This window comes from Loxodonta africana, chromosome 12, assembly GCF_030014295.1.
Source record: "Loxodonta africana isolate mLoxAfr1 chromosome 12, mLoxAfr1.hap2, whole genome shotgun sequence".
NCBI lineage: Eukaryota > Metazoa > Chordata > Mammalia > Proboscidea > Elephantidae > Loxodonta > Loxodonta africana.
In genome coordinates, this window is record NC_087353.1 from 39,276,112 (window position 1) to 39,292,101 (window position 15,990).

The 15,990-nt window shown below is 39.5% G+C and overlaps 1 protein-coding gene across 13 annotated transcripts in view; it reads right to left on the reverse strand.

The window, feature by feature from the left end:
• Nucleotides 1-15,990, reverse strand: part of DTNB (dystrobrevin beta) — a 415,855-nt gene that overhangs the window by 64,425 nt on the left and 335,440 nt on the right. For 12 of the 13 annotated variants that reach the window (XM_064295128.1, XM_064295125.1, XM_064295126.1 and 9 more), the window contains 2 exons: nt 15,290-15,379; nt 11,997-12,084 (listed from right to left, as the gene is read on the reverse strand). In XM_064295128.1, the coding sequence (XP_064151198.1) occupies nt 11,997-12,084; nt 15,290-15,379 (178 nt within the window). Of the gene's footprint in view, nt 1-11,992; nt 12,085-15,289; nt 15,380-15,990 lie in introns of all 13 variants that reach the window. The other variant, XR_002786283.2, reaches the window with a different exon arrangement.

Below are 15,990 nucleotides of genomic sequence, written 5' to 3' on the forward strand. Positions count from 1 at the left end.
GACACCGTCCTGTCTTCATGGAGTTCACAATACAGATAAATACATAACATCAGTAGCAATAAATGCTACAAAAAATACAGAGTAAGGCAGTAGAATGAGTTGGTATAGAGGACTCTCTTAAATGAGGTGGTTATGGAAGGGCTCTCAGGAGAGAACCTTGGAGCAGAGACTCAACGAAGTGAGGAAGTGAACCCTATGAAGGTCTGAGGGAAGAGGATACCAGGCAGAAAGAAGGGCACGTGCAAAGGCCCTGTGGTTGCTCCGGCTTGGTGTGTTCAGGTCAATATTGCTGGAGCGGAGTGAGGGGATGGCGGGAGATGAACTTGGAGGGGAAGCCTGTTAGCCACGAAGAGTTTCCATTTTATTCGGAGTCCGGTAATGAAGCCACAGTAGAATTTTGAACAGGGAATATGGAACTTCATTTTGTGTTTTAAAAACACTGCTCTCTACTGGTATAAATAAATAAATAAATATGTAAATGAAAAAAAAAATTCCATTTTTTTTTTAAATGGAGAATAGTCAAATCTCCTGTGCAGAAGAACTCCAAATAAAGTATGTAGATATATTCCACTCTCAAGAGGTAGTGCGTAACTCCCAATTCCTTAAGTACATTGTGACTTTCTTCCAAAGGGTCCAGTGTGAAGGGGAAGAAGCAATTTTAAGGTAGAGAAGCCTGACAACACTACCTTAGCCAGGTGAGCAGGGTCAACATCAATAGTGATAAATCATGTTGATAATATATTCTCTTGATACAATGCAATAAAATGACAACTTATCTCTATGGTTGTCCTCCCCAAAACTCATAACCTCAGTATAATCATGAGAAAAACATCAGACAAATCCCAATTGAAGGACATTCCACAAATACCTGACCAGTACTCCTCAAAACTGTCAAGATCATGAAAAACAAGGAAAGTCTGAGAAACTGTCACAGTCAAAGGAGCCTAAGAAGACGTGATGACTAAATGTAACATGGGATCTTAGATGGGGTCCTAGAACAAAAAAGGATATAAGCTGAAAACTAAGGAAATGTGAAGGTAGATTTTAGTTAATAATAATGTATCAATATTCACTACATATAACAAATGTACCATACTAATGGAAGATGTTAATTACCAGGGAAGCTGGGTGCCAGTGCCATCTATATGGGAACTCTGTGCTATCGTTACAATTTTCTGTAAATGTACAACTATTCTAAAATAAAAAGTTTATTAAGAAAACAAAAAGCCAATACTGCTTTGGCTACTAAATGGAGAATTTATGGGAATAAGAATGGCAGTAAGGAGGCTGGTTGAGATCCTAGCTTTGCTACTTATTGGCCATAGGTCTTTGGAGTTATTTTATTTTACTCTATGTCCATTTTCTTGCATGTAAAACGGGAATATTTACTGAAAGAGTTGTAGAGAGGGCTTAATGATACAATGCAGGTGGCAGCATAATGCTCTTTAAGTGCTGGTTATTATTATAACTCAAAATAAAAATTTAATCTAATACTTTTATATACCTTCTAGCTGACCAACTTCTGGTTTAGATAAGAAGGCTTCTACGGCAGTACTCAGTCATTCAACTAGGGCCTGCCTCTCCCCTCTCTACCCTCCAGTCTAGAAGACCTAAAGGCAAGTGAACGGACTCTTGAATCCTGAAAAGTTCCTGGTTCATGTGGAATGGGACCTACAAAGCTTCAAGTCATCGATTATCCTCTCATCCTAAAATGAAACCACCATGTGTGACCAGCCCTATTCTCTAAACATTTCCTGTGGGGATCAGAGCCTGCCTAAACTTTCAGTGAGCATTCTAAGGCAACTCTGTATTAAACTAGGTTCACTGCAAAATTCAGTTGAAACCACTTCCAAGGAGCTCAGAGTAATTCTAAGGATGGACTCATGGGTTACCCTACAATCTGGAAGTGGCAAGTGGCAAAAGTAGTATTACTCATGGGTATCATCTAGATAATTTATTTGCTTCCAGACCCTTGTATGGCTTTAATTCTTTCAATTTTCTTTAACCAAACCCACTGCCATCGAGTTGATTTTGACTCATAGTGACCCTACAGGAGTGAGTAGAACTGCCCCAACGGGTTTCCAAGGAATGGCTGGTGGATTTGAACTGCCAACTTTTTGGTTTGCAGCTGTAGCTCTTAACCACTGCACCACCATAAAAAACACATACTTTACTCATTGCATTTTTCCCATGTCAAATTCCGAATATTCTTCTGTATCAGTGGGTTCATCACTGTTATATAACCTACTTGGTAAAATTATGCTAACAGTCTTAATGAAGCAATACCATGTGATAAATAATTTTTTTCTGGTGACTAATGTGGAAATTAGTAACTTAATGTTATATGTTAGGGGAGTGGAGAATGGGGAAGTCTGGAGTATCGAATGAGTTCCTTCACGTTGGTTTCATGTCATTAAGTTCAATTTGCTCTTTCAAGAACTTTCTTGATCACCTCTGAGGTAACACACAAACAAAAAACTTATTAAGGGCTTAACAACACTTTTACAAAGCTGAAAAGTTGCAAGCCTCAATCGAATTTAAAACCAGGCTTGCTTTTAACCAGAGAATCATGAATCCTAAGGAAGAACCAGGAATGTTTTTTTCTTTAGAGACACTTAAAGATATTACTATACTGTGAAAATGGTAAAATAAGGTTTCCTAGAAAGTTAGGATAGGTCTCTGGGTGGTACAAATGATTTGCTCTTGGCTACAAACCTAAAGGTTGGGGGTTCGAACCCACCCAGGGGCAACTTGGAAAAAAGGCCTGGTGATTTGCCTCTGTAAAGATTACAGCCAAGAAAACTCTACGGAACACAGTTCTACTTGGTAATACATGGGGCCGCCATGAGTCAGAATTGATTTAATGGCAATGGGTTTGTTTGTTTTAGGAAGATGCTGACATGCACTCTGATAGGGTAGAAGGATATGAATTTTGAAGAGCCAAGGCTGGAATGGTAAGGAATGAATTGTGTCCCCCCAAAATATGTGTTGGAATCCTAACCCCTATCCCTGTAGATGTAATCCCATTTGGGAACCATACTAGTGTAGGGTATGTCCTAAACCTAATCACTTCTGAGTTGTTAAGAAGAGCAGGTTAGACACAGAAGCAAGCACAAACTGGGGGGGGCGGGGGAAGAAAGACGCCACATGAAGACTGCCAAGGAGCTGAGGAACACAGAGACTACAGATGCCACATGTAGACTGCCAAGGAACTGAGGAACACAGAGGCTGCAGAAGCTGAAAGAGGCAAGTATCTCCCCCAGAGCTGACAGAGAGAGAACCTTCCCCCATAACCAGTGCCCTGAATTTGGACATCTAGCCTCCTGAACCATGAGAGAATTAATTTCTGTTCTTTGAAGCCACCCGCTTGCGGTATTTGTGTTATAGTAGCAATAGGTAACTAGGACATGCGCCTTGCCAATTTTTCCCTAAACAGATTTTTTTTTTTCAGTCTATTTCAGACCACATCCAGGTTTCAGAAATCAAGGAAACTTCAGGGTTCAGACCTTAGAACCTTTAAATAAACCCAGAGATTTATCTTTTATTTGGAAAGCTTAACTAAAGTCTCAACAACTTTTGGCCTTTTCTAGTTCAAGGTGAGCTAATGAGGGGCCAAATGAGGGAAAAAATGTGGCCTGAAAAAGTAAAGGTGCTTTGCTAAGGGACAGATTAGGGAGAGGAACCTGGTTGGCTAACAGAGGAATTAAAAATTATTGGCTTGAGGTCTACTTTCTTGTGCCCTTTAAAAAAAAAAAAAAATAAATAACACTTTTCAGCTAAGGGTCATGTTTAATGAAAACATTCTGGGGGATTCTGGTATATTCCCAGTTCAGAAACACTGCTCTAAGCCAGTGGTTATTAACCTTAGCCACACATGACAATTGCCTGGAGAGATTTTGAAATCCCAGCTGTATCCAAGAACAATTGTATCAATCACTAGAAGTGGGCTCAGAAAGTGGTAATTCTTAACCCCTCAGGTGATTTCAGTGAGCAGCCAAGGTTTGAAGAACTGCTCTAAGCAGTTCTCAGCAGCCTTTACCTTGCTGAGACACAGACAAAACTGGGGCATCATAGAACATCCCCTGTACATTTAAGAAAAAACAACTTATTTAACAAAAAATATCAAAAACATTGGCTATGCTTAGGTCCAAAACATTGGTTATTTATATCTGACTATAAATATCGAAAGCGGTCTTGGAGGAATACTTAAAACGATACCACACTCATATAACCTTGTATTTGAATCTCAAGTCTAGTTGGGGGACCTGAGGCAAGGTGACCTAACCTTTCTGTGCCTCATTTCCTCATTTGTAAAATCACACTAGGAACGATCCCTGTTTTGCAGAGCTGCTGAGAGGACCAGGGGTAATGTTCCTAAAGCTCTTGGCACATGGTTATAGAAGCAGAAGGCTCTCAAACATGGTAGCTATTATGTCTAATTCTATGATGAGGTCAAAGCAGTTACCAGGCAGGGTAACTTATGGAGGAAAAAGCTCCACAGAAGTGTGAGCTGGACGAGTTTAGGAAAACGAGGTGAAAGATCACTTAAAAGTTACACACTGATCAAGTACCTCGTAATAAGTACAATTGTTAGTTGAGTGGATGGATACCTTAAGGTCAGAGCAAAGAAAGGCAGAAAAAGTTAGGGACCTGAGGACCAGTTATAAGAGTTAAAGCTTTAACATTTGAGAAAGAAGACTCTGAAGAGTGGGGATCCGGAGGTGAGTTTTCCTTTAATCCTAGGAAGGACAAGGTGTCTGAAACCTCCTCTGTAACAACAGCATCCTCTTAGGCTGGGTAGCCTCACAGAGCTCCATCGTCTTTAATGCGATGAAGATGTATCTGAGAAATATAGGGCAAGAAACAAGACTTCTCTGAGTCAAACTGGGCAAACACTATAAAATCAAGGAAAGCTGATACAGTCAGCAGATTTTAATCTAACAGTATCCATATCTGGATCCTCCGAAAGAGAGACTGGGGCTTCCCATCTATATGAACTTGGCAGGATGAGTCCCAAAAAGATGTGCCCAAAAGTCAATTAGACTTTTTTGTAGCCTCGGGGCAGTCTACCCATGATCTCTGCTTCACTTAGTCTCTTACTGGGGGGGGGGGGGGCTGTGGATTGTTAGCCTTGTCTCTGTCTCTCTCAAAACCCACCATGGTTGTTTAGGGCAGTGGTTCTCAAGCTAGGTGCAAACCAGAAGATCTGGGCGTTGTGTTTTGTTTTTTAAACTAAAGATTAATGGGCTCCAAACCCAGAGATTCTGGTTCAGTAGGTCTGAGGCAAAGCCAAGGATCTGTATTTATTTTAACGCTTCATACATGATTATAATGTGTGCAAAACACCACATGGATCCTGTTACATCTTTAGTTCTAAGAAGCCATAGGGATATTTCTGGAATGGTGCATGCCTGGAGCAGGCTGACAAGATGATGGGCTGTGAAGGCTGGGGCTGGGATATCTGAAAAAAAGCTTCTCAAAAATGTTTAAATATTAGGGAGTATGACAACAGGGGATGGTTTCCCCTTCTGTTCACCTTTCTTCCAACTTTTCCATACTGAGTTTTTAATTATGTTTTAAAGAAAAAAAAAATTACTGAAATGTAAAACACCTGCTTATATCCAATGCTGGTGATCTTTGTAGTGAAACTTTAATATAACTTACTAGTATTGCTGCTGTTTCCCACACATCGTAGTTACACGGCAGTTAAATTAAAAAGAAAGAAAGAAAGAAAGAAACTTAGTTTAGGGAAAGAAATGAGCTGTCCTGGATAATAAAGGCTCATCGAAGCAAACTAAAATTTCTTTATTCAAGGGTCAGCCTGAGGGAGCTTCAGCGGCCACACTTGTCATCTAGGGAGAAGGCCGGCTCTGTTGCTGGAGCATTCTAGAGGGTGCGGTGCTGGCTGCTAAAATGATTTAAGAGCCTTTCTTTGTGGAGGAGGGTTTTCGAAAAAATCAATACAAAGCCTATCTGGCAGGCTATAAATGAATTCTTTTGAGTGCTACGCCCACTTTATGCAAAGCACTTGTATCAGGGAAAGATTAAAGGATCAGGAGGCTCCTCTGTTGAACAGAAATCCAGTCAAGAAGAATCCTTCCTGAGAGGTTCAATATTTATAAGGTAACTACACTTTGGAAAATACAGTGAAGATGAAAGAGACCTTATCCGTATCAGTGTTCAATCTAAAGGCCATCCCAACAATTATTTTCACAAGAACTAGAGAATTGCCATCAGAAGCCATCTGGTTTAAACAGACTTATCTTGTTTGCAGTGAAGGAATACAGAGATGTTTTTCAGGGTCAAAGAGCTTTGCAGCTTTTACTTAGGATATTTAAAAACTATATGTAAAGTCAACGAGACAACATAATGACATTGAATATATTTAATTTTAAAAATTCAACCATAACCCTGTTCACCTAAGCAACTCTAAATTATTTCACTTAGAAACTTTAATTTCTGAAATACTTTGAACAGTTGTGGCTGACTGAAGGTATGTATAAGGTTTAACTATAAGGATCCCAGGTGGCACAGTCGTTAAAGCGCTCAGCTAACTGAAGTTTGGCAGTTTGAACCCACCAGCCACTCTGCGGAAGAAAGATGTGGCACTCTGCTTCTGTAAGCATTACAGCCTTGGAAACCCTATGGGGCCGCTATGAGTTTGAACAGACTCGACGGCAGTGGGTTTGGTTTGGTTTTTTATAAGGTTTATTTTAACTAATTAAACCACACTTTTCTCTCTCTTTTTTTTTTTTTCCCTGACTTCTTTTTGTTCTATTCTGTTTCATTCCACTAAACTTTAGAGGTGTAATGCTGGTCACGGTGTGTCCTAATATTAAATTCTCAAAGAAAAGATTCTGAAATCTAAATAAACTCAAAGGGATACGTTACTTTTTTTTTTTTTTTTGAGAAACAATATTGTCCATTTGCAGATTCCACGACTCTATTTCCTTACGAACAAGGAGACATAAATTGGTACATGTTTCTAAAATTAATATACTGTGTGTTATAGGTTGAATCGTGTCCCCCAAAAGGTACGTTCAAGTCCTAACCCCGTACCTGTGAATGTGGTCTTATTTGGAAACATTGTCTTTGCATTTATATGAGTTAAGGAAGTATGAGTTCATCTTGAGTAAGGTGGGCCCTAATCCAGTATAACTTCTCCAGAGATAGAGAAGGAGCCCTGGTGGTGCAGTGGTTAAGCACTTGGCTGCTAACCAAAAGGTCGGCAATTTGAACCCACCAGCAGCTCCGTAGAAGAAAGATGTGGCTGTCTGCTTCCGTAAAGATTACAGCTTTGAGAAGCCTATCGGGCAGTTCTACTCTGTCATATAGGTCATACAGGTCAGCAGTTCAAAATCACCAGCGGCTCTGTGGGAGAAAGATGTGGCAGTTTGCTTCCATAGGGATTTACAGCCGTGGAAACACTATGGGGTCTCTATGAGTTGGAATCAACTCAATGGCAGTGTGTTTTTCAGGGTTTTTAGATGCCTTGAAAGGAGCCCTGGTGGCGCAATAGTTAAAGCACTCAGGTGCTAACTAAAAGGTTGGAGGTATGAGTACATCAACTGCTCCTTGAGAGAAAGATGTGGCAGCTGCTTTTGCAAAGATTATGGCCTTGGAAACACTATGGGGCAGTTCTACCCTGTCCTATAGGGTCACTATGAGTCGGAATTGACTCGATGGCAAGGGGTTTATGCCTGGGGATTAATTTTATGTTAAAATTTCACTTTGGTGTTTCTCAGACTATGAAGTAGTAGAAATACACCAAACTCAAGTTGGGAAGGCCTGAGGTTATGAATTCCCATGGGAGGCCTCTTCTTCCCGCCCCCCAACCCCTCCAACACTGCTCCAACAGAAGATCCATAAGCTTCTTTGTCTTGTCTCTGTGCTGGAAGATGGTCTTCTTCTACACCACACCTTCACCAAGGGTGTAACACTTTGAGAGGCCTAGATTAATGAGAGTCGTATTTCCAATTCTGCACTTTGTACATGCCCAAAGTTTTACTCCTTGCACCTCATGACAATTAAAACCCATGCAGAGTAGCTCTTGGGCTGCTTTGATTTTCAGTTCCTAGGAAATAGAAGTCTCTTCTATTTAAGTTCAGATCTCAACTCAAGTAGTACTTCTAAAGGAGTGTCATGGATTGAATTATGTGCCCCCAAAAATGAATGTATCAACTTGGTTAGGCCATGTGTGGTTGTCCTCCATTTTGTGATTGTAATTTTATGTTGAGAGGATTAGGGTGGGGTTGTAACACTGCCCTTACTCAGGTCACCTCCCTGACCCAAGGTACAGGGAGTTTTCCATTTTCCGGGGGGGGTATGGCCTGCACTACCTTTCATCTCTCCAGAGATAAAAGGAAAGGGAAGCAAGCAGAGAGTTGGGGACCTCATACCACCAAGAAAGCAGCACCGGGAACACTGCACGTCCTTTGGACACGGGGTCCCTGTGCATGAGAAGCTCCTTGACCAGTGGAAGGCTAAAGACAAGGACCTTCCTCCAGAGCTGACAGAAAGAGAAAGCCTTCCCCTGGAGCCGATGGCCTGAATTTGGACTTGTAATCTACTAGACTGTGAGAAAATAAATTTCTCGTTGTTAACGCTATCCACTTCTGGTATTTCTGTTATGGAAGCACTAGGTGACTAAGACAGAGAATAAGTTAACATCCCTTTTTGTTCTTCTTAGGTGCCATTGAGTTGGTTCTGACTCATAGCCACCCTGTGTAGAACAGAATGAAACACTGCCCAGTCCTGTGCTATCTTCACAATTGTTGCTATGTTTGAGCCCACTGTTGCAGCCACTGTATCAATCCATCTTGTTAAGGGTTTTCTCTTTTTCACTGACCCTCTACTTTACCAAGCATGATGTCCTTCTCCAAGGACTGTCCCTCCTGATAACATGCCCAAGGCATGTGAGACAAAGTCTTGCCATCCTCGCTTGTAAGGAGCATTCTGGCTGTACTTCTTCCAAGACAGATTTGTTCTTTCTTCTGGCAGTCCATGGTATATTCAATATTCTTCACCAACACCATAACTCAAAGGCATCAATTCTCCTTCAATCTTCCTTATTCATTGTCCAGCTTTCGCATGCATATGAGGCGACTGAAAATATCATGGGTTGAGTCAGGCACATCTTAGTCCTCAAGGTGACGTCTTTTTTTTTTTTTTTTTTTTTAACATTTTAAAGAGGTCTTTTGCAGCAGATTTGCCCAATGAAGTAACATCCCTTATTTGTCAGAAAAAATCAGGCATCTGTTATACACTCTCATAATCTGTTGCTGACGAGTCATAGCGACCCTATAGGACACAGCAGAACTGCCCCATAGGGTTTCCAAGGAGCAACTGGTGGATTCGAACTGCTGACCTTTTGGTTAGCAGCCTGAGCTCTTAACCACTACGCCACCAGGCTCCTATACACTCTTGTAGCTCTCTGCATTTTTCTTCCACTATATGTTTTTTATACTTATCATAATTTGTAATTACATGTTTAATAGTGTGATTATTTGTTAAATGCTTGTCTCTCCAGCTAGAGTGTTAGTTCCATGAGGGAAGGAATCTTTTGTCCACTGTAGTGTCCAACCTGTGTGTGTGTGTGTGGAGGGTATACTTATCATAATTTGTAATTACATGTTTAATAGTGTGATTATTTGTTAAATGCTTGTCTCTCCAGCTAGAGTGTTAGTTCCATGAGGGAAGGAATCTTTTGTCCACTGTAGTGTCCAACCTGTGTGTGTGTGTGTGGAGGGAGGAGGATGAATAAGAACATGCATGTATCTCCTCAAAAAAGGTTAAGAGCTGAAAACGGAGAAGGAAAAGAGGAAATATTTTATTATGAATTACAGTCATGTGCCGCATAATGTCCTTTTGGGCAATGTCCGACCACAAATGCGTCCATGGTCCCCGAGTTATGAACACTCGACTTCCGTACAACTCATAGTTATAAAACAACCCCGTAAAGCCTATTATATTAAAAATTTGAAGTACATACAATGGTTCATAAAAATAAATGGGCCCTACTTTGTGACATGCATCAAAATGTTACTATTATTACTGTACTATTATGTTAAAGATGTTTTAGTGTATCTGGAAGTGTTTCTTTAATATTTTTTACGCATAGAAAGGTACAGTATATACTATATACTAAGACAAACATTTGACTAACTGACGTTAGATATCAACTATACCTGACTGTTCCAACTTCTCTTGGAACTTAAAGACAGACTTAGGAATGGGACTCGTTTGTAATCCAGGGACTGCCTGTTTACAATATGGAGTTCACACAATGTCCAAATCACATAACGTCCTATTTCACAGAATGTATCGTGGTCGTTAAGTGATGCATGAGTATATTTACAAACTACAGGAAACACATGGTGAGTAGCCACTTCCTATTTCAATCAACTCTTACATTTTTACCATTCTTGGTTCCTTTTTCTTTTAATTGAGCTACAATTTACATACAGTGAAATGCTAAGATCTTAACTGTACCATTTGATCAATTTTGACAAATGCATGTCACCCACACACCTGTTAAGATGCAGAACATCTCCATCAATCCGGAAAGTTTCCTCATCTCCTTTCAATATCCCCACCCTCAGAAACAACGTCAATCTAATTTATATTACCCTCAATTAGTTTTGTCTATTCTAGAATTTCATATAAAGGGAATCAAGCAGTACGTACTTTTTGCGCCTGTCTTCTTTCACTCATCATAATATTTTTGAGATTCATCCATGTTATTGCATGCATCAGTGGTTCATTCTTCTTGTGCTGAGCAGTATTCCATTGTACGAATATACCACATTTTATTTATCTATTTTCATGTTGATAAATATCTGGGCTGTTTCTAGTTTTTCGCTATTATGAACAGAACTGCCATGAACTTTGTTCTTTTTCAAGATCATTTTGGTTATTGTAGGTTATTCTCTGATTTTTTTTTAAATTTTACCTTAAAGTGATAATAGCTGTAGGTTTTTTTATTTGCTTGTTTTTCTAAATCAGATTGAAGGTGTTTCCTTCTACTCCTAGTATGTTCAGAATTTTTAATCATAAATTGGTCGTGTATTTTGTCAAATGCTTTTCCTTCATCTGCTGAACTTATGCTATAAATTTCTCCTTTAATCTGTTAATATGGTGAATCACAATGGTTGGTTTTTACATACTAAATAACTTCGAATTCCTAGGATAGCCTCACTTGATTGTGGAGTATCTTCCTTTTTTACGTGTTGCTAGATTCAATTTGCTAATATTTTATTAAGGATCTATGTTCATGAAAGATATTGGCCAGTAATTTTCTTTTCTTGTAATGCCCTTGGCTGGTTTTGGTATTGGGTCATAGAGGCCTTATAAAATGAGTTGGAAAATGTTCCTTCTTCCTCTATTTTCTGAAAGAGTTCGTTTAGGATTTATATCATTTCTTCCTTCAGTATTTGACAATATTTACCAGTTAAGCCATCTGGGTTTGGAATTTTCTTTGTGAGAAGTTACTTATGAATTTAATTTTTACAACAGATATACGACATTTAGATTTTCTATTTATTATTGTGTTAGTTTTGGTAATTTGTATTTTTCCCAAAAACTTTGTCTATTTCATCTAAGTCATCAAATTTACAGGACCAAGTTATTCATAAATTCTGTTATCATCCTTAAAATGTCTAGAATCTGTAAAGATGTCCCCTTCTTCATGCCTGATATTGGCAATTTGTGTTTTTGCTCTTTTTACTTGATCGGGCTTACTTGGGATATGTGAATTTTACTGATTTCCCAAAGGACCAAGTTCTGGCTTTGCTGATTTTCTCTTCTGGATTCTTTTTTTTTTTTTTTTAAAGACATAGAACATTACAGATAAAATTAAAGGCCCCTGCAATCACCTCCCTAAACCTACTCTCCTCCTTCCCTTCCAAAGGTATCCACTCTCCTGAGTTTCAAGTTTGTCTTTGCTCCACCATTTGGATGTTAAAGTAATGCTAATTTAAGATGCTCTACTTACTCACCACATTTCCTGCCTCTGCGGCCAGCCGGGCAGCGTAGCGAGCAATAAGCCGGTGTTCCTCATCCAGTCGGCTAGGGCTATCCAGGACACTGCCAAGGAGATAAAAATCCAACAGGCATCTATTAAACAACCCAACTCTTGTTGCACTCTTGGAATAGGTGAATGAAAAGACTTTTTTAAAAAGAATGGGAACAAAAGAAATGGAGGTTTGGTTGTAGATACTAGTGGTGACGGGGGCTAGAGAGAGAGAAGGCCAACGTGTCATTCTTCTTCAGCCATCCATCCTTACTACTCCTACGCCAGCAGTGGGGCCTTTCTTTTTGAATGCAAGGGCTGAGAAAAGACAGGATACTCAGAAAGTCTGGGACAGGAATTTCTAACCAAATGTTCTGAAAAATTCATGACTTTTGGACCTAGGTCTAAATTCAAAAAGACCAAGAGAAAACTAAAGCACCATGAAAAATAGACAAGTGAGGAAAAACGCACTTAACATTAGCTGAGCAAAAGTGAAGAACCCTCGCCAGGGCAGGCTTAACATAACGTAAAATTGGAGAAGATTCCATGGTATCAAAATTCTCTTTCGATGTTTCTTTGACAGTGCTCGTTCCACGACTACAGCCCCATCTTAGACTGAATTAGATTACTCTATTACTTTTTAACAAGAGTACCAGCACTCAAAAACTCTTGGTTGGAATTTAGCAGTATAACAAAGTGATATATAAAAATTTAAAGACCTGAGTTTATCATTCACTAAATCTTGCTATAATTAATGGGGGAGAATCTGAGAAGGGCAAGGTTAAATCAATAAAGACCTCTCTGACCTTTTTATGTACAGAAATGTCTGTTTTTTTCCTAGATTTTATTTTCTCAGTGTTTCTATCTATGTGGCTACATCTTTAGGCTTAACTTGGTCTTTTCCTCTGGGTTGGGTTTGTTTTTTTTTTTAAATGTACGTTAAGTCTTCCGCCTATGATTTGTCAACATTTTTTAATTTTAGATGTGCAAATACCAGTCTCTGGCATGTATAATTGTCCTCTTAAAAGATGATCTTGGTAATTAGAACATGCTACCACCAACTGACTTTAATACCTTAGGGTCAAGTCCCCAAGGTCAAGGCTGAACTATATAATATTTGTGCCTTAAGGGTGTTTATCTGAAATAAGAAAATTATTCTTCTAAAAACAACAACAAAATGCAGCTATGTATGGAAACAAAAATAATGCCCAACATTTAACAATACAAGTGGATAATATTATGGAGGGGGGATCGGCAGGCTAAGAAGTGTGTCTTAAAGTGGATGACTTTTGTTATTTGGCCAGGTATACAAAAGAACTTCTTTTTCTCTGCTGAATTCCATCTCCTTGGAAGGGTTAATCTATTTACCCCATTTTAATTGGCTAAGCTTTCTAGACAGAAACTAGAACCTTATGTTGATGAGATAAGGTCAATGAAAATTATTTAAGGGAAACTAGAAAAGTTCTTTATTCTTCTGCTTGAGCTTTCATTTTCAGAATTAGTCTGCCAGGAAATTCTGATGCTTACAGGAAGTATGAAGCTCAGTTCCTCAGACTCCATAAATGAAGAAGAGATGCAGTACTCACCGATGCTTGTGTTCTCCCAGGGCTGCTAGCCACCAGTTCTTGTGCAGGGAGCCTAGTCCTTAAGATTTCCCAGTTTCCATGAGATTTGAAGACCTTGGCTGAACCTACCACAAACCTTCTTTGGCTGCAAGTACCAGGTTGCAGGTCTCTAGCCAACACTGTGCTATTTTTACCATGGAAGATTTTAATCACCCTGGACAACTGCCCTTACCAAATGTAGGTAATATGCCCTGCCAGAGGTGAAACTACTCTATTCAGAGAGACCAAGAGGCTGGGTCAGAGCCATCTGTTGGATTTAGAGATAGTCTCTGTGATAGCACGGCCCTTCTTCCCCTCCCAAAGACAAGCCTATCAAACATATGTGGGAGATAGGAAGAACCCTCCAGTATGAAGTATAATACTAAATATAGCCCTTTTCACATATGCTTTTTCCCATTAGTTATTAATTTATTTTTCTGTTACCATGGGAAATAGGAGTGATGTCAAAGGGCCTTCCCCAAGGACCCCTGGCATCCTCTGGGTAAAATTAAGAAAAAAATTTCAGGCTCCAGCCTCTGTTAAGTATTTAGTTTATTAATTATGGTTTTCTGTCTAAGAATTAGGGTTCTCAAAGCAGAGTTTTACAAGTTGTTTGACAACACGACTGTACTTTGGTGCTATGTAGAGAAGTCAGATGGCTTTAGATTATTAAAATTTTATCATTCTTGAAGAATGTGGTGGGTGTGGGTATGTAGGGGACAAGTGGCTTTGGGTCTGCCTGAATGGAATAGCATTTTGTTTGGTATTAATTCTTTTAAGGGACTAGCTTTGGTATAGTTAGTGGTTATCAAATATTTTTCCATCTCAAACCATTGAGGAATCAGTCATATTCCCATATTAACAGTGAGTCAATACTTCAGTGGTTTTCAGGGATATAGGTATGTGAGGCTATTATAATATATATAATTATTTTAATATTAGGTGGGATGTATAGTTTGAAGCCCTGGTGGCACAGTGGTTAAGATTTCGGCTGCCAACCAAAAGGTTGGCAGTTCAAATCTACCAGCTGCTCCTTGGAAACCCTATGGGGCAGTTTTACTCTGTCCTATAGGGTCCCTATAAGTTGGAATCGACTTGACGGCAAAGGGTTTAGTTTTCTGGTTCATATATAGTTTAGAAAAAGTTCCCCCAGTGATACTGATTCAACACTGTTGAAAATCATTGGTTTAAATAATCAACAGTGACAGATTTCTGGGAACAGATGACGGATGGTACAGATGTAACAGAGGAGTAGTATCAAAGCCTTCAGGTTAGACAAAGTGAGATATCTGTGGGTTGATCAGCATTAAACTTTGAATAGCAACAGAAAAATTTCACTATTTAGGCAAGAATGAACAATAAGAGGTTGCATCAAACACCTCTGTGAATGTTATGTCTTTGGGATTTCAGATCTCTCAGAGGTTTACATACCCTTTAAGTGTAATCTGAAGAAAGTGACCTCAACTTAAAGGAGAAATTCTGCCTGTGTTTAGGTAAGTGTCCAGGCTTGGCAAGGTTCCTTCCCTTTTAGAAGCTAATTCTTTAGCAAGTGCTTAAACTCTGCCAAATTACAGCAGGTAGCTTCTCGAGAAAAACCCCAAATGCAGAACTTTTCCAGCTGGCAACCCCAGATAACCCATGGCTCCCCGCCTACTGCTGCTCCTCTCCCACTAACCGTGCACAATGCTGCAGACGGGCCACATAGGAGGCTATCAGGGCATGCTCATCGGCCAAGTGACTGGGTACATCCTGGCTATACTGTAACCTAGGAACAATGGAGGCAAAGACAGCAAGCGTAAAACACACACACAGAGGGAGAAATGAACATGGATTAAAATGGGCAACCATCAAAGAAAAATAGAAAAAAATAGTAAATCATGATATAGAAAATAAAAAAATCACAATGCATAATGGAACCAGGATTAACGGCGGTTAGTCCACAGGGAATATATCTCACAACTGCTTTGAACAAAGACAGCCCCCCTTAGGGGACTGCTTTGAATGACACTAGAACCCTTGAGAAGAACACCAATAAAGAGTCACCAGCGGAGCCTTGCTCACTAGACTTGTCCAAGCTCTGGGCTCTGTGATGATGTATCTTTTAGGAAATGCCACCTAGTGGAAAATGAAGTTGAGGTAGAGTAGGTCTATTTGGACTTACTATGTGGCCCCCGAATGTTGTGCTTTTTATAACTTGCATCCATGTTTAAGAGTTTTGATAGCTATCTCATATTACCAGTTAAGTATTTTCATTTCTATAAGGATACCTGCCTACAGCTTATTCAATTTTCTCCCAAAAAATTGGTACTCAAACCAAACTTGTTAGAACTATATCTAATTGTAAATCTACCCTATATATATATTCTAAGTGAAGAC